General features: G+C 34.5%; 2 protein-coding genes across 7 annotated transcripts in view; one reads left to right on the plus strand and one right to left on the minus strand.

Annotated features, from left to right (window-relative positions):
* Positions 1 to 2,434, plus strand: part of CLUH (clustered mitochondria homolog) — a 29,034-nt gene extending 26,600 nt beyond the window's left edge. Inside the window, exon 26 of the mRNA XM_060134509.1 lies at positions 1,570 to 2,434. Within this exon, the coding sequence (XP_059990492.1) occupies positions 1,570 to 1,687 (118 nt within the window). The 3' untranslated portion in view covers positions 1,688 to 2,434. The remainder of the gene's footprint in view (positions 1 to 1,569) is intronic.
* The window catches only part of PAFAH1B1 (platelet activating factor acetylhydrolase 1b regulatory subunit 1), a 74,309-nt gene continuing 52,638 nt past the window's right edge, over positions 150 to 21,820 (minus strand). For 5 of the 6 annotated variants that reach the window (XM_060134513.1, XM_060134514.1, XM_060134517.1 and 2 more), the window contains 9 exons: positions 18,942 to 19,026; positions 18,566 to 18,640; positions 17,492 to 17,698; positions 11,843 to 12,011; positions 9,988 to 10,090; positions 9,046 to 9,274; positions 7,529 to 7,630; positions 5,007 to 5,163; positions 150 to 4,094 (listed from right to left, as the gene is read on the minus strand). In XM_060134513.1, the coding sequence (XP_059990496.1) occupies positions 4,021 to 4,094; positions 5,007 to 5,163; positions 7,529 to 7,630; positions 9,046 to 9,274; positions 9,988 to 10,090; positions 11,843 to 12,011; positions 17,492 to 17,698; positions 18,566 to 18,640; positions 18,942 to 19,026 (1,201 nt within the window). In that variant the 3' untranslated portion in view covers positions 150 to 4,020. Of the gene's footprint in view, positions 4,095 to 5,006; positions 5,164 to 7,528; positions 7,631 to 9,045; positions 9,275 to 9,987; positions 10,091 to 11,842; positions 12,012 to 17,491; positions 17,699 to 18,163; positions 18,390 to 18,565; positions 18,641 to 18,941; positions 19,027 to 21,820 lie in introns of those variants that run through there. The other variant, XM_060134518.1, reaches the window with a different exon arrangement.

Genomic DNA, 21,820 nt, shown 5'->3' on the forward strand with positions numbered 1-21,820 from the left:
TTCCATCCAGGCCCTGCTAGCAACTTGCATGTCTTATTCTCCATATGACTGGTGCTGAACACAACCCTGCTTCCTATTAGGACTCAATTTGAAAGGTTTTAAATCTGTGCACAAAAAGACTAAAAAAAAAAAAAAAAAAAAACCACATCTAGTTTTATAGGCATTTAATAGTTTACCAATTGGTACAATAAGATTTTTTTAATATGCAGAAAACATGAATAAATCTTGTTTTACACAGTCTGAGAGCAACAAATCTTACTGTAAAACACAAGAGCAATATTATATACATTCCTTTACTGATTTTTTTAAAATTGTGTCAATATCTTCAGTTAACTCTTACAATCTGGGGAACTGTTTTCTCCAATCACCACCTCTGTAACTGTTCGTTCGTATGAAATCAACGTTCGCCTTCATGTCAGTGTCAGGATCAACTTCTAACTCGAAGATTGTGTGTTTTGTTTCTACCATCTTCAGAGTGAGCTTTAGGGATGCTTGAAGGATAGGCAGGACAAGAAAGCAGCCACTTACATGATATAGTGGAAAGATAAAAAGGCCAGTTCGGTCCAGTCGTGACTTGTAAATCCAGCTTGCCCTCCCCCTCCCCCACTGAAAAAAACCAAAACCTTTTTCACCGATTTCGTACATGTTGCTTCTCTACCAGGCGATTCTTCTTTGCATCATCTAGGTTAGTTAACACACTGGACTTATATACAGCTGGACAGAGAGGAACCATTTTAAGTGCCTTTTCCTTCAACAGTTTTATCTTCAGTTGCTTAAGGATTATCAAGCCACCACTGTCAACAAAACAAAATATCCTTTACTTCTAAATAGTTTTTCTTTAAATAAATATTAAAAAAAAACTATTTAATGAGTGATATTATCTGGAAGTTCACATAGAAACAGAAAGAGGCAAACAGGAGAGCAGGGCACTGACAGTAAGGAGACTGGGCTTGGTGATCTAGAGCCAAAGCTTCCGAAGGCTACAGCGAGCGCCCACAGCCCTGACGACGTGCTAACACTAGTGAGTTTTAGAGCAGTGCTCTGGGCACACCATTGGTCACACCACAATGGACAAAACAGGACAGTCTCAGTCTCCTAAAGTGCAAGAGGCCATGTCAAAAAGGAACTATTCTCCAAGCCATGTCTAAACCAGTTTCCGTGGCTTGCACTTTCAAGAGTGCAGCTAGGACTTCTCGGGCACGTTATATTAGGGTGGCAATGGAATGTCTGTTTTCACACACACAAAAGGTCAATCATCATCTGAGGATGCAATTCTACCAGCTTTTTATTTCTTAAATAAGTGGCCAATTTGATTGAGACAGTGACAAAGCAGCAGTGAACCTCTAAACCAATCAATAAATTCCTCTACTTACAATCCAAACCGGTAACCTCATCATTGTACTTATCCCAGGCAAGGCACAGGGTTAGACAGCAGACAGAGAAAACGCAGGAAACAGGAAGAAAGGGCATCAACAGGGCAGTGTCAAACAACAGTGCAGGAAACCTCTGCAAATCTGCTTCCGGATTGTGGATGGATCACTCTCCCCACCCCCTTCATTATTCAAACAGGGCTCGTTACACTTGGATCCAGTTGAGGACCATCCCTGAGATTCAACGTTCGCTGCTTCGTAAATGGAGGATGTCTGGTAACTCAACTAAGCAGCAGGCTGTGGCAATCTCCCAATAAGGATGACTTTGTTTACAGAGTGATAGTTTCTCCTTGTCAGTGGAAGTCACTGCAGGCTGCAGGGAAAACCCAGCGACAGTGGCTTTGTTTCCTCCTAAATGGGTACCATTTTTTTTCCTTTATTGTTCGTATCTAGGAGTGATTTCTAGATGTTGTGGCTTACCCTTAAACAAACAATTCGTGTTGCTACATGCTAAAAATGAATTAAAATACAAGACATTTATACATGTACAAACAAATGTTAAAGATGCACCATTTCTATGTATTTATATTTCTTAAAATAGGACAGGAAATAGCAGCAAACAAGAACAAAGATATCTTCCATAGCTTCTGTAGAAAAATCCAGTCAGAACAGCTAAGGGGAAACAAAAAAAGACTTCTCAATGTGAGCAGGGTTGTGAGGCAATATTGTCCTGAAAGTTATTCTACTGTATTTAAGAAATTAGCTTAAGTTGTAATTTTTGTCCTCAAAAATAGCCATTAGTTTTCAAAACACTTCCTTCCAGAGACATCTCTCGGGAATTATTAAAAACAAACAAGCAAACAAACAAAAAGACAAAAGCTAGACATAAAGCTGCTTCTAGTAAATATATGGCCTGTTCTCTGTGTGTGTATCTACAGGACATTAACTCTAACCCTTTGTCTTTTTCAGGAACCAAATTTCCACTGAATACTAAAAGGGATATTTTTTTTAAAAAAATCACATATTACACAAATGAATAAATGCAATCCAGGATAAATTTCTTTGTTAAACTATCTTTGTTATTTCATTGTTCTGTTAACTTTTCAAATGACCTTCTTTAAAAAAATGTTGGTTAGCTAAGCAATGGGATTATTTATTAATAATCTGCAATGGAATACTGTTTTCAAAGTCATAGATAAAAATTTTCTTAAACCTACTTGTAGTAACTTTGGACCACAATGTACAATATATCAGGGATGTGTAAAATGCTCAACAGCCAAACTGGGGGTGGAGGTGGCGGATAACGGAAGTGATTTTCCTTTAGCTGGGAAAAATTCCCCCAGAGTCAGACCTGGTTTTCAGAAGCGTTAGGATCAAAAAGGATTTGTTCTAAAGCATGGTATTCCACAGCAAGATTTATTCTATTTATATGTTTTAGCACTTCTTCAAAAACCCAGGACCCAAGGACATGGAGGTTGTATGTGTGTGATATACATACATATACAGACTTATCCACTTATAGATAGGCCCATATACTCATAAACATTTATACATAAACAAAAGGTGAAAACACAGTACATTTTTATGCACGCTCCATTAAACCCTGTCTTTTTATAAACTTGTAAGTTAAACACAGTTCAAATCGATATCAGATTCATGTTGAAAAACAAACTGCTGTATTTCTCCCACTTCCTTAAAATGGGCAACATAACCTTTTCAATATTTCTTTGTCATTATGTTATGCACATTGCACATCCCTAAAAAACATCAAAAACAAATAGTGATTTGTACCATGACACACTCAATGGGAAGATTAAACTCTACTTGGAAGTCACATCACTATACAGTCTAACAGTATGGAGAATACAACTAGAAGTGTGTCTAGTGTGGAAAATAGAAGCTTAGAGTATTACAGTGTTTTTTAAACCTGTTTACAAAGCATTAAGACCCAAATGAAATAAATGATTTGTTATTAGCTGCTGAGATTTTTCTTATTTCAGATTTACAGTCATTTTCTTACATAAATATACCACTAGCCTTTGCTTGATAGGCTGCCAAAACAAATGTATCCTACTGATTTGGCAAATGTGTCATGACAAAAATTCCAATGTGTAATCCCCATTAATTACATAGATGGTTCAGAAGATTCTGAATTGTAGCCTTATTATCTAACATCCTTAAAGAAGATTTATTAAGCACACTTAAGTGATGTTACATAGATACACATTTCAGAAAAAGCCCTAATAACCACCACTTTCCCCCAAATGAGGCCATCAAGTCAGGCACCAACAGACAGCAGAAAGGAAAACAGGAATTAATAATCCAACATAAAACGACACTGTCAACTATTCAGTTTAGTGCCCTAGTTCAATTTATTCAACTTCTGCCTTCTTAGGCCTGGTGTGACCAATGCCAGCCCAGGTTTTTAAACCCTATGGTACTTCTAGACAACGTATGTAAATTTACAGTATACAATTTGGATTCACCATGCATGAATACTTTGTGTGTAACATTTAATAAGCTCAATCTACATCCAGAATAATTTACATGAAAGGACAATATTTATTTAAACAGAGCTCAATGGGGTAACCATGGTATCATCAGAGTGCATCCAGAGGAAACAAGGGAGGAGGGGCCAAATGAAACTCAATCAACGGCACTCCCACACCTTTACTGTTTGATCTACACTGCCAGTAACCACATATGGTGCCGTCTTATGGAAATCTGAAAGAAAAAGAGAAGGCTTATTTTAAAATCAGACTGAGCCAGATACAATTTTTAATAAGCCACAAAATAAGCACATCCAAGTGCCAGGAATACTCATTCTTCTTCTCTATACAGCCACACATCTACCCCTAGCAGGTACATCAAGCTTATCAACTAGGTGAAGGAAGCTGAGCCTTAATGATTAAATCCTGTACTACTAACACCCTAAAAAAATACTTCCCCCACTATCCTCATCCCAACTGAGGCTGAATGAACACTGAATTCTAACAACAAGGACAGCCTCAATGTATCCATTTATTGAACACTTACTATGTTCTAGGCTTAGTACTAATGCTTTATATTCACATTTGATCCTTCTAATGACCCTGTAAGGTTAAGCATTAGCCCTATTCTACTGAGGCTTTACCTTCATTATTAGATCCATCATACACTAGTGTATTGTATTTTACTTTATTCACTATCTTAAATTCTAGATTCAGGTCCAGATGATACTGAGGATGTTTATTAAGTGTAAATACAGTTCCCTGAGTTTACAATAGTATATGTCTGCCAGAGTAAAAAGGTTGAGTAAGATTTCCTCTGAGAAACTTACAAACTAGTAGGGAAGAAAAATTACCCATCATAGTGCTCAGTAAGCATCCTCTTCATAATTCTAGCTTCCAAACCAATGTTGTGCAATGGAGAAAATAATTTTTTTTTATTATAAGGCTGATGATGGAAAGAGAGAGTTAAGAAAGGAGAATTTAAAACAAATGGCAGGAATCCATAAAGTTTTTAACCTGTCTTCTCTATTCTGCCCTGAAAGAACATGTTCATTTCTTACCTGGAAACATCCACATGGTTACATAAAACTGTTAGGTCTGGCACCCCAAAACCTAACTGCTCAGAAACCTCGTAACTTGTACATACCCAAGGAGGTAACAAAGTGTTCATGCGCATTGAGGGTCTTCATGCATCGCTTGTTCTTGTAATCCCACACACGCAGGGTCTTGTCATCAGCGCAACTCAAGATAAACTTCCCCCCAGAATGGAACAGAACTCCACGTACCCAGTTATCATGACCCACCTTAAAAACAAAGAGGTATTTGACTTAATAAAGGGATAAATAATTTAAAAAGCATCTATGAAAATAGTAAGTCATTACTCAAAGTGGACTGGAACTACATACACTAAAAACGTCAATGCCAAAAAAGACAAAAGGGGGAAAAAGTCTAAGGAATTCTAGGTTAAAGGAAAGTGGAAACTAACAATATATGACCAGTAAATACAACATATAATACTTGATTGGCTCCTGGACAGAGGCTAAAATAAAGTTATAAAGGACACTACTGGGGTAAATGGAGAAAATTTAAATACGTAGTGTATTAATGTTACATTTCTTCAGTGTGATAATTTTATTATGGTTATACAGAATAGCCCTTGTTTTTAGGAGATACATGTTAAAATATCTGGGGTCAAGTGTCATGATGTCTACAAGTAACTTTCAAACTGTTCAGCAAAATCTACATATACACACACAGAGAAAAGAAAATGTTGACAACTGGCGACTCTAGGTGAAGGATATATAGGTATTTACTGCATATCTTTATTCATCCATTCATCTATCTATATCCCCTGTCCAGCAGTTTCATTTCTTGCAATCTATCCTAAGAAATAATTAAGAATGTGTCTAGATGACTTGGTTAACGAAGACGTTCAGCAAAGCACTGTATGTAATAAGTGTATCTAATGATATGAGCAACTGCCACATACCTTCTAAATTAAAAGTCTGCTGCAAAGCAGTATGTACGGTGTACCATTTTTACATAGAAAACCCCCCACCATATTCATCTACATAGTAATTTAAGAAAAAGGTTTAGAACTGCACAGTCCAACAGGATAGCCATTAGTCACGTGTGGCTATTTAAATATAAACTAAAATTACATACAATCAACAATTCAGTCCTTCAGTCTCACTAGCCACATTTCAAGAGCTCAACAGCTGCCCGTGGCTAGTCGCTACCATGCTGGATAGTGTAGACACAGAATATCATCACAGAGAGCTCTGCTGGACAGCTCTAGTCTACGAAAATACACTTGGTAGGTATTGTTAGGTATGGTAAAGTGATCTGAGGGTGATTTTTATTTTAACTTTTCTGTTTATTTCTCAAATTTTCTAAAATGTAAATAGCTATATTGCTTTTGTAAAAGAACCTCCCTCCCTCCCAAAGAGCTAAAAAAAGAAAAAGAAAAGAGACAACCAAGGTGACATATCTTTTGCCTTGGTTTACTTTTTTTGCCTTTGCCCTTACTCAAAAAAATACTTTGTTGGGCTTCCCTGGTGGCACAGTGGTTGAGAGTCCGCCTGCCGACACAGGGGACACGGGAAGATCCCACGTGCCGTGGAGCGGCTGGGCCCGTGAGCCATGGCCGCTGAGCCTGCGCTCCGCAACAGGAGAGGCCCCAACAGTGAGAGGCCTGTGTACCGCAACAAAACAAAACAAAAACTTTGTTATCTGTAAAAGCCACCAATCACTGGAGTTGTAGAAGCTTCAACAAAAATCAAATCACATTTCTTGTGGCCACACCAAAATAAAGCAGAGAAAAGAATCCTCCTTCAGTTGAAAAACAGAGGCCAGAAACCTCCAGGGAAATTAATGGTGACCTGTGTTGTTACAGAAGAGAGCACGTGCTTTCTGATTTTTAAATGTAGATCATGTTTTCTAACAGCAACATAGTATACCTGAACTCAGCTCAGAATACTAAGAGGAGAGTTTAATTTTCTAATCAGTTCTTGATGATACTTCCATATGTGTCTATCATATGCTACAGAGAGACAATCACTTCAAGGTATGATTAGCACTTAAAGAATCTCTAAACCAACATGGATACCAAATTAGAAAAACTGCTACTGGATTAATGTCCACAGATCCCCTACTATCATTTATATATCCTCATACTAAAATCTAGATGAAATAGGCTCCTAAATGAAATAAACATTTCCAAGTCATAAAGCTAACACCATTAATTTCAGAATGATAAACCAAATGAACTCCAACATGCAAATATATAGGTAATAATTAAAAGGATTCATATTAAAATTAAATATAATGAAATCGAAAAGCAAACAGCTTCAAAAAATGAATGAGTCTGTAATATTACTGTTTCCCCTCCTCAGGAGATGTCACATAATTTTTAGAGGTAGAGTGGCTAGACTCTCCCTCCTAGCACTGACTGGCTTTGCAGACCCTTTGTATAACATAATATTCTACAGGAATGACCTCCATATCACTGCAACCATGGACTTAACGACAAGAAGTCTATTTATAAAGAAGTTATTTTAAAACCTCAAATAATTCAGATTATTTAATAAGATATCACAAGGCATCTGACCCAAAAAGATATGCACACAGTAAAAATGCGAAAGCAGCAGTAAGATTATGCAAACTTACAAGGGTCATAAGGCACATGCCAGTACTGACATCCCACATCTTGATAGTCTTGTCTCTGGATCCAGACAGTAAGAATGGTCCAGGCTTGCCACTTTTTTTAGTCTATAGAAAACATATAAAAATTAAGTTTCCCAGGCAAGAAGTTAGGTAAGGACTTTAAATGATAACTACCTAGCAATGATCTATACTTCTAATTTTGTAAAAACCATTTTCTGACAATAATAAAAATTGTATCTATTCAAGGTATACAACTTCATGTTCTGAGACATGTATACGCTGTAGAATGGTTACTATAATCAAGCTAATTAATGTAAACATCACCTCACAAAACTACGTTTTTTTGTGTGTGATGAGAACACTGAAGATCTACCCTCTTAGCAAATTTCAAGTATACAATACAGTACTGTTAACTATAGTCACCATGATGTATGTACATCAGATATCCAGGACTTATTCATCTTGTTTTTCTCTACTGAAATACAGAAGTCTTTTGACATACCTAGGTTACACAGGAAGGACCTAGATAATATAAAAGTAGAAAATTTCCACTTAGATTAGGATTCAGTTTCTACAACACCAATGGATGGTAAATTTATTGCTCAAGACTTCTGTAATCACGAAAAATTTAAAAACTATTTAATTTATCATTTATATAAAGTCCAACCACAACGAATTTATGACATATGGTACATAAACACCACCAGGTGGCAGTAAAAAAAAAGTCTGAAAATGCAACCAAGCCAGCCGACTAGAAAGAGATTACAATAGAAGATTCATTTTGAAAAATAATTGGGGGGTGGAGGGATGGGGAATCCTCCTTCATTTATTAAAATGTAATTTAAAAAAACCCATGATAGGAACGTCTCTATAAAAAAGAAATGTGAAAGAAAAAAAAAGAAATGTGGTCAATTTTGGCTCATACAACTTATTCACAGAATTAATTATTCTGTAATTTTAAGGTAATAATTACAAAGAATGAAATCATGAAGAGCACAAATTAAGAATCATGAAAAAATAATATAACTCCAGATTCAGCTAGTGTTTCTAATGATCAAGAGTATCAGAGGCCTCCATATAAAATATTCTTCATTTAAAACAAATATTTAAATGCTGAACTGCATCTCACCATAAATTTATAAATAAAATAATTATGTTCATTATGGAACACTATTCTTCTAAAAGATAACTTTAACCTCTCCCATAAGTTTTATTTTTTGCATTGGTATACTCTTATAACAATGACATTTCTGACTAATTTAAATGACCACTTTTACTCTTCAGGAGAACCCCCATCCCAGCACACCGCAAGGGTCAGCTGACAGCAACAGTAACCACTAGTTAAAAAATATAAACACATCTATCTGCAAGTTGGAACAGTAAAGAGTTTCAAGATTCAGAATTCTGGGATGCAGATTTTTAAATGCATTAATGGCATGAAATAGAGAATCAGGAAGGTTATTTAAAGTTCTGAGATACTAGCAACAAAACCATGAAATAACATATAAATCATACAGTACCTCAGATCCTGTCGCTTCAGAGATGCAAGAATAGGAGCTTTCTGGAGCCCAGGAAATGCATTCTACCACATGCTCATGTTCTCGAAGCTCAGCCTTGCATTCCTTTGTTGCTACGACCCACACACGCACAGTCTGGTCGTTGGAACAACTGGCTATCAGAGTGCCGTCTTGATTTGGCCGCACCATACGTACCCATTCTCTGTGTCCTGTGAATGTCTTCACACAGTAGCTATCAAAATAAGTAATAGTTTGCATCGTGAATGGCAATCATTGGGACCCTTCCCAGAAGTGATACAAAACTAGCTATGCACTGGAATGAAGAGAATGGCATCATATGCAAGTCAACAGAATACACGTACATTCCTGGTTAATAAAAGATGGGGACAGGCTGGAAAGTCAAACATCAGTTAAAATAAGCTGATGGAAGTATCATTAAGGAGCTAACCAAATCAAAATCTACAAGGTAAAAAATAGAGAGAAATAAAATCTTTTAACTAAGCACACACAGTAAACCTAACAAAAATATTTCTAGCCATGTTGGGGAAAAGGCATGCTCTTACTAATCTGGACAAAACCAGTAGGTTAAGGTTTTATTATAACAATCATGTAATTCTAAGCACAACCAAATTAAGCCTAATAGGGGCATACCTGCACAAATGTTATTTACATTTTAATTCAACCCAGAGAGATAACCTAGAAGAAGACCACAGAGAAAGTAAGCCATTATACAGAAAATGGCTCTCAAGGATATAGTTTCTTTCATAATTTCTGTTCCTTTTGGATAGACATTTAGAGATTGAAACTTAAGTTTTAAAATATAACTGTCATGGTGATCATTCTGGGTTACAGCCAAATTTACTGGAACAATCAGAATATAATTGTGGGTTTTTTTGTTGAATATTATCTCTTTAAGCTGACGCCTTTTCAACTAAATCTACTTACCCAGTTTGCACTTCCCACATTTTTATAGTTTTATCCCTTGAGGCAGATACTATATGATCTCCATTGGGCATGATGGCTACTGAAGAAACATTGTGGTCATGGCCTAAAACACAAAACACAGTAACATATTAAGTAATATATCATCAAGAGCAATTAAACCTCAGTTCACCATGAGATTTCATCATGGGATTTCAAATATCACAGCAACTTTAAATACAATGGAGTTTTATATAAATTTGATAAGAAACCTGGATTTACACAAAAAAAGTTAAGGGATTAATAACAATAAAATAATCCACAATGAAACAAGCAGCCAGCTCAACTTATAATTACATTTCAACCTGTACAACTGTTTTAAAATCACAGGGAATCAGTATCATCAGCATTTGAATATATTAACACACTGAATGTTTATGAACACTAAAAAAAAAAATTTTCTATGGTTGTTATTCTAAGATATAAGATAGAAATAAGATTTACAGAGATGAACAGAATGGATAAGAAAAATGGGGATTTGGTTCCATATTTAAAATAGTTAAAAATTATTTTGTTGTTGTTGATATTCATAGGGGTAAAAAAAATAAAATGCATTATTCACAATGCTAGTTAGCTATCCTTTGCAAAAGAAGCCTCAGAGAATCCTTATAAGTATCACATTATTTTAAGGAACATAAAAGAACTCTTTAAGTTAGAGCAATAAGATACAGGCTACTTAAAGAAACAAATACAGATTTTACAAAAGGATTCAATAGAACTCCCTTGATCTGTAAGCTTCCCTAATGCACTTAATTTGGGGGAGTGGGGCGGGGGAGCATACCATTCAAATTACACCATCTGTGTAGTCACACAGCTTACTCAAGTGCTAACGTCACTGGATAATAATTAAAAAAATTTTTTTATTAACACAATATGTGTTCCTTAAATAAAACCCAAACATTCATATTTCAACATGTTTAAAAAAACAACAAAAATCCTTATTTAGTGAGCACCTCCTATGTACCAGGTACTAAATCAGATGATTTGAGTATACAATCTCATTTTATCCTCACAACAACCCTATGACTTCAATTCTTAATTCAATACTTAAGTATTATTCATCTTACAGATTAGAGCTTACAATTTCCTAATGCCGTTAAGTAAACAAGTAGGAATCGGAACCCAGATATCTGATTCCAAAGCCCATGCTCTTTCCATAAAGCCAAACTGCTTCAGAAAACAGTCTCCATGACAAGGGCTGAGAAAACAACTTAACAATGAGACTATAGTGTATGTGGAATATTAAAAAGTAAGCAAAGGAATATGGGTTCCAGCTTTTACTACATCTACTCTCTCTGACTTCAGTTTCCCAACTGCAAAAAATGAGAAACAACAATAAAACAACCCCAATAAATTCATTTTCTCTTCTTCTCAAGAACACATAGATGTCCTAGCAGTTTTTCTCATTCAAAAATATTTGTGAAAACAAGTATTTTATAACCACTAAGAGATACTTAAAACCTCATAACAGAAAACAACTCTCAATTACCATAATTATCCATGGACTATCTACATCATATGCTCCTCCACTATAGACAGTAAGAATTGAATGTAGGGACCCAGTTGATTGCATGACTGATTTGACCAATAACAGAGTGATGTGAGTAACAAAACAAACAAACAAAAAAAAAACACAGTCTGTTCTAGAACCATTAAGATTTCTGTGTTTGACTACTGTTACACTGTAAAATTAAAACCTAGTAAAGAGTAAAAAAAAGAATGGAATGTAGGAAACTTGCACACTGTTAGAAAACATTATCCATCTCTCTGGAATACCATGTTAGAACCCAATATCAAAATGCTATCCTCCACCCCTTACCATGCATGGTTCTGATGCATTCGAAGCCCTGAAAATCCCATAGTTTAATGGTCATATCCGCAGAACATGAAGCCAGAAGCTTGCCACTATGGTCGAATGAAATATCCTGTACAGAGTCTGTATGCCCCTTAAGAGTTCGTTCAAAATCTCCAGTCTCATAATCCCACACCTGTCAAATGAACAGAAAATTGGTTAGCATCATATCACTCTTTTCTCAGTTCACATCTGCACTCGGCAGGCCAGTCTGGCACTATACTAACTAAACAAGTAACAAAGGGTAACTCTCTTAGAAACAGCACATCTTCAAGTATAAATTGCACTTTTCTCTATAGAGAAAATCGATTATTAAATAGACCTCTAAAACCACATTTACTAAGCATCTACCATATATCTAACCATGCTAGTGATTAGGTATATAATGCAACAGGACAGAGTCCCATCCCAGTCTGACAGCAGGCAACAGACATGTTAAAAAGTAAATATAAGTAACGAAGAAAAAAAAAAAAGGGTTTCAGAGGCCTATGACATGAATTTATATGTAGAATATTAGGGGAATGATAAAGGAGTATTCAATTCTACTAGACAAGCAAAGCTCAGACATCTAAGAGGCCAAGGAAAGACTTCACAAGATGTAACTATCCTTAAATAGCAGATTTACAGAAGCATATGTCATTATGATATAAAAACACTGAGCCACAGTCACATTCTTAAAGATAATTTTTCTAAAAAAAAATAATAATAAGCTATCAAGAATAATTACTATTAGAAACAGATCTCAAGAACATACTAAACTTCTATCCTGGTGGCCAAATACTAGTCTGAAGTTAAGTCTTTAACCAACACTAATTACATGCTCTAAAATCAAGTGACTGATTTCATTCTTTCCATAGTAAGTTCAAAGGTATCTGTGGTAGAGTGTATTTCACCCAATTTAGAGAAACTTAGAAAATGTATTTTGAAAATATAGAAACAATCTAAACATTCAATATTAGGGAAATGGCTACGCAGATATAAAATTTGCTACTGTAAGGAATTTATGGCATGTATACAATAATGTTATATAAAAAAGACACAAAATTACACACAATTACAACTATGTTAAAAAATGCACATAAGAAAAATAAACTATCCTCTAAAAACATTTCTTTTACAGTAAACTTACATAGCCTTCCCAAAATAAACATATTAAAATTTTACCATTTAAATGTTCAAGTATTTCTACATGGAAGTGATTACTGTATGTTTAGTTTTGTTCATATTTTGTTAGATGTATCTTGAAGTATTCTGGAGTTTTTTGATGCTACTGTGGCATTTTTAAATTTCGATTTTCAATTATTCTAGTTTATAGAAATACAATTACTTTTTATATATTGACCTTGTATCCTGTCATTCTGTTACACTGTCATAATTCCAGCAAGTTTTTGTAGATTCTTTGGGATTTTCTATATAAAAGATCATGTTGTCTGCAAATAAAGGCAAGTTCCATTCTTTCCTTTCCAATCTATATGCCTTTTATTTCTTCTTCTTTACTGCACTGGCTAGACACTCTAATACAAAGGTGAATTTAAGTGGTTGAGACTGGTCATCCTGGCCCTGATTCCTGAACTCAGCGGGGAAGCATTGCTTTCCACCATTAAGTATTATGTCCACTCTAGGTTTTCCAGATAGCTTTACCTTTTATCAGGCTGAGGAAGCTCCCTTCCCAGCTTGTTGAGAGTTTTTATCATGAATGGATGTTGGAATTTTGTCAAATGCTTCTCCTGAACCTACTATGTTTTTTTTGTTGATATGGTATATCACACTGATTGATTTTCAAATGTGGAACCAATCTTGCATTCTGGAATAAACCCTATTTGCTTATGACATAGTAATTGTCCTTTTTATGAACTGCTGGATTCAATTTGCTTATAATTTGTTAAGGATTTTGCATTTATGTTCATAAATGGTATTATATCGGTCTATAGTTTTCTTTTTTTTTGTAGTATCTTTACTCATTTTGATATCTAGTCGTTTCATTTCAACACCAAGAGTTCAGATGAATACTTTACATACTGAAAATAAACAAGGTGTGACCTTGAAGTTCACTTCCATTTAAGTTAATTTTCCTTCCATGCATTCATTAAAGAACACTGAAGCATTTTCCTCTAAAATAAATATACCCAGAATATGAACTGTGTCTCTTCATAAATGGTAAGCAAACAGAGCATTTTAGTGTTTATAAATGTCAGGAATTAATGAGAATTTTTTCTTTACTTGATATTTACCTTTTGTATGATTATAAAATAAATGCTCATGATAAAAAATATAACGTACTGATATAAAGGCAATAAAAAATATCCATTATCCTACCAATGGCATAGTTTTTCCATTTTTTCTATGCTCCTTTTAAAAAAGTACGGTGACCGTGTATACTTCATTATCCTGTTTTTCCCTTTGCATCTTATCATAAGGATTTCTCCATGCCATTAAAAACTTATTAGCAAACATTCTTTTAAAAGTAATTCCTAATATTTTCTAAACAAAAGGAAAAACTTTTTCATTATTATAGAAAGCATTATAGTGAAAACCTTTTAATAGTGAAAAATATCTGTCCTCATTCTGCAATAGTTAGGTCAGACAGTGATGGTGAAGAATTGAGTCAGAAAGTGTAAGCTTTCTAGCCCTTCATATATTCTATTAAATTGTTCTCCGGTAAGATTGTATCAAATGTAATGAGAATGCTTGCTTCATCAAATTCTTATCACCTCTGGGAATTCTCATTTAAAAAGTAAAATATCTTGGCAGATTTGATATATATTTTAACCTGCATTTCTTCTTCTATTAGTAGTGACGCCAAAGCTCTACTGTTGTTGGTTAGCCACTTTTTCTTCCTCTGAATTGTCTGTTCATGTCCTATAGTCCATTTTTCTGTTGAGATGTTACTGTTTTCCATATTTGTTTGAACTCTATATATTAAAGTTGGCAATCCTTGATCTGCTTTATTAGTTGAACGTATTTTTCAGTTTTGTTTGCTGTTCATTTTTCTTAACATTTAAGAACTAACTCTAAATGACAACCAGAAATAATGTTTCAAAAATTTAAATGATGCAATTAAAAAGTCATGAGCTATTCCTCTATCATTTTTCTTAAATTGTTGTAGTTCAAATGTTGATAATGTAAATGAATGACTCTAAAAGGAACATGTTATATTTATCAGATGCACAAGAGAAATTATATAATAAAATTTTAATTTTGTTATAACTATAACATTATCTACAGTTTATTGGTGACTTACCATCCATCCACCAAACACTGTACTGTTATATACATTATGTATACATTACTTCATTTTAAGCAAAAGAATCTTATAGATATTTTTAATCCCCCTTCCAACAAATGAGAAATTTGAGCCTTAAACATATCAAGCACTTTGCCCAAGATAGTCACAAAATTACAGAAAATTCTGTCTCTGTGTGCTCCTTTGAGTTTTTTGGAAGGTAGTTCTGTCACAATCATCATTTAGGAATCCCCTAGCTTTACCGTAATTGAAGAATGAAAACCACTGGTAGAAACAGGTTTCTTTTCATTCCACAAAATATCCAACAAAATGAGAAAGACTTATGTATAAAATAGAACAGTATTATTTAAGATAGTAGATGACTGGAAATAAAAATCCAGTGGAAGATTTGTTAATGGTGTTGAGACACTGCTGACACTGAGTACTCCTTCAGTATTTTAAGCAGTTTCCATGTATTATTTAATCTTCCCCAAAGTCCTGTGACACAAGTACTAATTATCTTCATTTTACAGATGAGAAAAGAGAAGTACAAAAAGTTAATTTGCTCATATCACATAAATCATTAAGTGGGGGGGGTCAGAACTTGAACCCAGAGCTTGTGCTCTTGACCATTAACTACTCTATAAAGTCTCCACATATAAGTAAAAAGATCAGTTTAAAATCATTAAAAATGATGATTCATTAGAAACAAAGAAAAGTATTTCTAAAATAAGTTTAATCAAAGAAGGAAGCAAAACTAAATACAAATGCTTTTCGTATGTGTGCACATTAAAACTAAATACAAATGCTTTTCGTATGTGTGCACATCTCCTAAATGGAAGGGAGAACTTTTACTAGTTGTTGACATACATGGTATGGTTATAGATAAAACTTTTAAAACTTCCATTTGTAATATTTTAAAGCTGAACCAATAGCTAATTTTAAGATGGCATATTAGCAGTTTTATTTTCGCTTTTAGACCACTGCTGCAAAATCAATAGTTAAGACTGAGTTTTCCATCTATCTGATAAATCTATCTTTACCCCCATGCTTCATGACAGCAGTGCAGTTTTTAGTAGACTATCGTGAAATTAATAAACTAAATACATGTCTACATAATTTGAAAGACAGCAATATATTAGTGTATTAGGCAATCACCTCAGCCTACAGAAATATGTAATGCAAATAGAATTTAAGACTCTCTTCCAATTACTTTGCAGCCCGACCCATGGATCACCAACCCACAGGATGAAAGTAAGCCACTGATTTAGAAACTAAAGAATCCACAAAAGGAAAACATACAATCATGTTTAAAGAACAGGTTAAGTATATATATTTAAGTCATGCCTGCGTTTTATGCTGTCTGCTGCTATATGATAAATACAATCTTAGCAATCTACTCACATTTTCTTATTTATACCTCTACAAATGAAACTTAAAATCTAGAACTTGGGGGCTTCCCTGGTGTCGCAGTGGTTGAGAGTCTGCCTGCCGATGCAGGGGACACGGGTTCGTGCCCCGGTCCGGGAAGATCCCACATGCCGCGGAGCGGCTAGGTCCGTGAGCCATGGCCACTGAGCCTGCACGTCCGGAGCCTGTGCTCCGCAATGGGAGAGGCCACAACAGTGAGAGGCCCGCGTACCGGAAAATAAAAAAAAAAGAAAAATCTAGAACTTAATCTGAAATAAGCTTTAGATAGAGAAACCTACTTAAATTTTTAAAACTACATTTTACTTATCTTTCTGTACGTGGTTTATACAACTATCACTGTATTGTGTGTCTGAATCAAAGGAAATTATAAAAACAACTTTTTTCCTGATTAAAAATATTAAAATGTATATGCTTATCATGAAAATTTTTTAAAATGACAGAAATAAATAACTTATAAAATGGAAAGCTGCTACATTTCCATACCCCTAGAGAGAATTACTGTTTAGTTTGGAATCAAAACCATCAAGGAGAGTGCAATTTAAATAAATCCTCTATTGATTTTTTTTGTGGAAGATAGTCACCCCCGCAATTACTAGTTCTGTAATCCTGTATTTTCATCTATCACCTCTGCTAATAAGTAAGGCACATACTTATACTTTAATTCAAGAACAAAAGTTATTCGAGCACTGGGTGACCTATATTTGTCCAATGTTACATTAGTGACACCCAATTTTCTCAAAGTCATCAGTGAACTTATTTGGCAGCTTGTCTCTCAGGAGCTACAATGAAATTTTATTCTGTCTTTTAAGGTTTAGAATCAATCACACAGTTTCAAAGAGGCCCTCCTGTTCCTCTGCATAGGTCCTCATTTCAGGATCTTTTCATTTCTTTCACTCAATTTAACATTAAAGTTGCTTCTAACAATTATCCTATTGTATGTCTTCCAATTTTGAAATCACTACCTTAATTGTAGCATCCTCTGAAGCAGAGACCATAACACTGAACACAGGATGGAAAATGACTCGAGTGACTGGACTCCTATGACCACTCAATGCATATTTTTCTGGTGGACGGGGAATCCATTCTTTTGGGTCTCTTTTTTGACCAAGAGGTCCACCCGACGTAAATTCTTCTTTTGCTTCATTTAGCTTTGATTCTAATTCCATAACCTTAAGAGGAACACATAGTTATGTACAGAAAAATTCTGATAAAAATAGTATATTTTTAAAAACCTGCCTTTATTTTGCATTCATATACGCAGAATAAAATTTCAGTAATTTACAAAGCATTTGTCAGATTTAATTGAAAATGATCTATATTAAATATATCACTAAAATCTTAGTGTGACAAAACTAAAAATTGAGAAAAATGCAATACAATTGTGTCTTACCTCCTTAACTCAAAGAAAAATTTGGAAGGTGCCAGGATACAAATTAGAGGAAGAGTAGGGAACCTATCTTGATCCTTTCTAGTTTACATTGTACATGCTAATCAGAATATTCATATTAAAAGCTAACATTACTGAGCATCTGTGTGGCTAGGCACTTTTCTAAGGGTTTTTTATGGATTAACTCATAACAATATTATTCTAATTTTGCCTACTAAAAGTATAAATTTTAGGACCAGAATATTACCTATTGCCTTCACTTTATAGATAAAAATAAAAGGTCAGAGATGAAAATGACTTGTCTAAGAGCACACTTTAGTGCTCTTTCCCCAGCATCATATTGGCTCCATGTGTTCTTCCCATCTAAGTGCATAAATGGGTTCTTCAGTACCAATTCCTTGAAGTCAGGGTTGTGTTAGATTCAACTCAGCCAGTAGCCCTGGTTGCATAAATTACCATTTACCAGCAATGATCTGTATAGGTCATAATGCATAGAAATAATAATGCATAGAAATGTATTTTTATTTGCTTTTTCAAGGTTAAATATAATTATTAATTAATGTAAAAGAATAATTTATGTTATGTTGATATTTTCAGTTTATATAATACTTTGAATATAACTAACTTAAAAGAAAAAAGACTTAGTTACCTTCTTTTGTAATCTAATAACAGATGTCCATTTTTTTTCCAAAAGACCAGCATATTTCTTATCTAATTCTTCATTCTAGAGAAAAAAAATGAGAACATTAAAAAAAAAAGGCAAAAATACAATAGTTCAAGCCATACAAACCATTCAAGCTCTAGGTTCAAACGTTACGAAAAATATCCTGATTATAAAAATAAATAAATAAAAACATCTGATTATACCAAAAAAGGGGGGGGAGGGTGAATACTAGGTTTAGTGTCAAGTAAACCACAATAACAAATGACAAGATCTGTGAATAACTCAGGTGACTGTTAACTAGGGATACCTAAGTAAAGTCCACTCATATATACTATGAGTAACTGTAAAAAGTCAAACATACCATATCTAATTCAGCTTCCTTTTTAAAAACTGAATATGCTTCTTCATAGCCATTTGAACGAAGATAATCTGCTATAGCTCGATTTCTGAAAGAAAACAAATTCAAATGACTCCTAATAAACTCTCATTTCTATTTTGAAGAAAGAATATTTTATTTAAAAACTCATAAATCTTAAGACACTCTTTTAAGAGTATTACCTTCCAAATCATACAAGTATTTCACAAGAAAAGGAACCCCCCCCCAAAGCCTCTAAAACAGCTAATCCTGTCATAGTACATCCTTAAGATTATAACACTGTTCTTGAGCTTTTAGTTATGTTTCTAATGTGTTGCTTGCCTCACAAGCTGTAAGATCAAGATGTGGCTTATATAATTAGTTATCACTTTGTGACAGTAATGAAATTTAGTTTTGTAGGGAGAATTGTTCTGATAAAATTACAATTAGTATTTTAATTTTAGAGACAACTTTAAACCATGAGAGTGGGTAAAAAAAAGGAATAAGCTACAAACTTGGTATATTATTATAGAATGAGAAATTAATTTAGAATTAGAAAGAACTCAAAGGTTAGAGAAGCTGAATTAGCAAATGAATTTCATGCTCTCCTTATATTCTTTGAAGGCAAAAATCAGCTACCTGTCTCCTGAGGCAACCTATTCCAGTGTCTCTCAATTTTTTTGAGCCTAAGTCCCACTGTGATAGAAATAGTTGTTTCCTTAGTATTGCCTTTAAAACATTTCAAATGAATTTAAATAATTTAAAAGTTTATACATACACAAGGTTAAACAAACTTTAAATATATAAGTATACAATAAAGTGTGGTTTCCACCACTGACCTCCAATATTCCATCCCAGAGGCAACCACTTTACCAGTGTTTTGTGTATTCTTTCAGTGATAATCTACCTATAACTACATATCTTTGCATAGTCTTCTAGAGATAATTAATATGTTTTTAAAACAAACTGCAGTACACTACAGGATAATGTCTTACACACAATGTCACATAAACTCATTTAATCTCAGCAATCATTCTTTATCAGATGTAAATCTGCCTCTTCAAAAAAAATATTGTATTCCATTACAGAGAGACATAGGCTTTTACTACTACAAACAATGCTGCTAGGACTATCCTTGTATAAATGTCAATGCTACTGCCCACCTAATGCTTTAGGAAATAAAACACTCTAGCAGTACTGTAGAATTGGTGGGACTAAGTTTTAATTCAATGGCATGTTAAGAACAAACAATGGAGAAAGATAATATGGAATTCGAGCAAACACTTCATATTCCAGGTAATTATTAGCATACCAAAGATTAAAGTACAATAACTAGGGACTTCCCTAGTGGCGCAGTGGTTAAGAATCCACTTGCCAATGCAGGGGAGACGGGTTCAAGCACTGGTCCAGGAAGATCTCACGTGCCGCGGAGCAACTAAGCCTGTGTGCCACAACTCCTGAGCCTGTGCTCTAGAGCCCGTGAGCCACAACTACTGAAGCCATGTGCCACAACTACTGAAGCACGCGCACCTACAGCCCATGCTCCACAACAAGAGAAGCCACTTCAATGAGAAGCCCGTGCACCGCAATGAAGAACAGCCCCCGCTCACCGCAACTAGAGAAAGCCCGCGCACAGCAACCAAGACCTAATGGAGCCAAAACCAAATAAATAGATAAATAAATTTATTTGTTTTTAAAGTACAATAACTAGTGGAGGGGCCTAATCCCCCAAGTGATGGTATTTGGAAGTGGGGCCTATGTGAGGAGGTCACAAATGGCGTTAATGTCCTTATGGAGAGACTAGGAACCAGGAAGTGAGCCCTCACCAGACACCGAATCTGCCAGTTCCTTGGTCTTGGACTTCCTAGCCTCTAAACTGTGAGAAATAATCTTTGTTGTTTATAAGCCACCCAGTTTATGATATTTTGTTAGAGCAGTCTAAGAACAGACTAAGACAAAAAAGATATACATTTTTTAGGACATTTTGATAGCTGTTGTCAAACTGCTTCCGAGAGTTGTAACCAGTTTATACTCCTACCAGCAGTTGCGAATGTCATCCCTTTACCACCTTTACTTTTCAAACATTTGGGTTAGCATTTACTGACTTAAAACAAACAGTTGATGCCCTTTGATTCTGCTTATATAGCTTTTATGAAAGTGTAGACGTTAAATTTTTAAGATTCTGCAATATTTCCAAATTCTATGTGGCCTAACCCAACATCTATATTTTTAAAAAGATGCTGTGTGGTAAATGTGATTAATTAGAAAGATATAGGTAATTCCAAATGTGCATAAAACAGCACCTCAAAAGAGTTGTATGTTACATTTATACTTTTTATAAAATGTTAAATCTAATTTAAAAAACAATATTCACTGTCTCTTTTGATCCTAAAACCATCCTGTAGAAAAGTATATTACCCCTATACTATATAACTGACAGACTGATTTATCCAAAGTCACAAAACTAAGATGAAGTGAAATAATTTAGGATAATAATTCCAATCAACATTCATTAGGTAGGTGGGGAAGAAACCGGCTAAGTAGGTGGAATGGAAAACCTTCCTCCTTTAACTAGAATTGTTCCATTTTCATATACTTCCATATATTGTATTTCTTCGTAAGTGTTTTAAAAGTGGATCTATACTGCAATTAAAAAAGCCTGACACTCAAAATTTTTTTATTGAAGTAGAGCTGGTTTACAATGCTGTGCCAATGTCTGCCGTACAAAGTGACTCAGTTATACACATACACACACACACACACACACACACACATATATATATTCTTTTTTTAAATATCCTTTTCCATTATGGTTTATCCCAGGAGACTGGATATAGTTCCAGTCCTTGTTGTTTATCCATTCTATTTTTTTTTTTTTTTGCGGT

The sequence above is a fragment of the Lagenorhynchus albirostris genome, chromosome 20 (genome assembly GCF_949774975.1).
Source record: "Lagenorhynchus albirostris chromosome 20, mLagAlb1.1, whole genome shotgun sequence".
NCBI classification, from domain to species: domain Eukaryota; kingdom Metazoa; phylum Chordata; class Mammalia; order Artiodactyla; family Delphinidae; genus Lagenorhynchus; species Lagenorhynchus albirostris.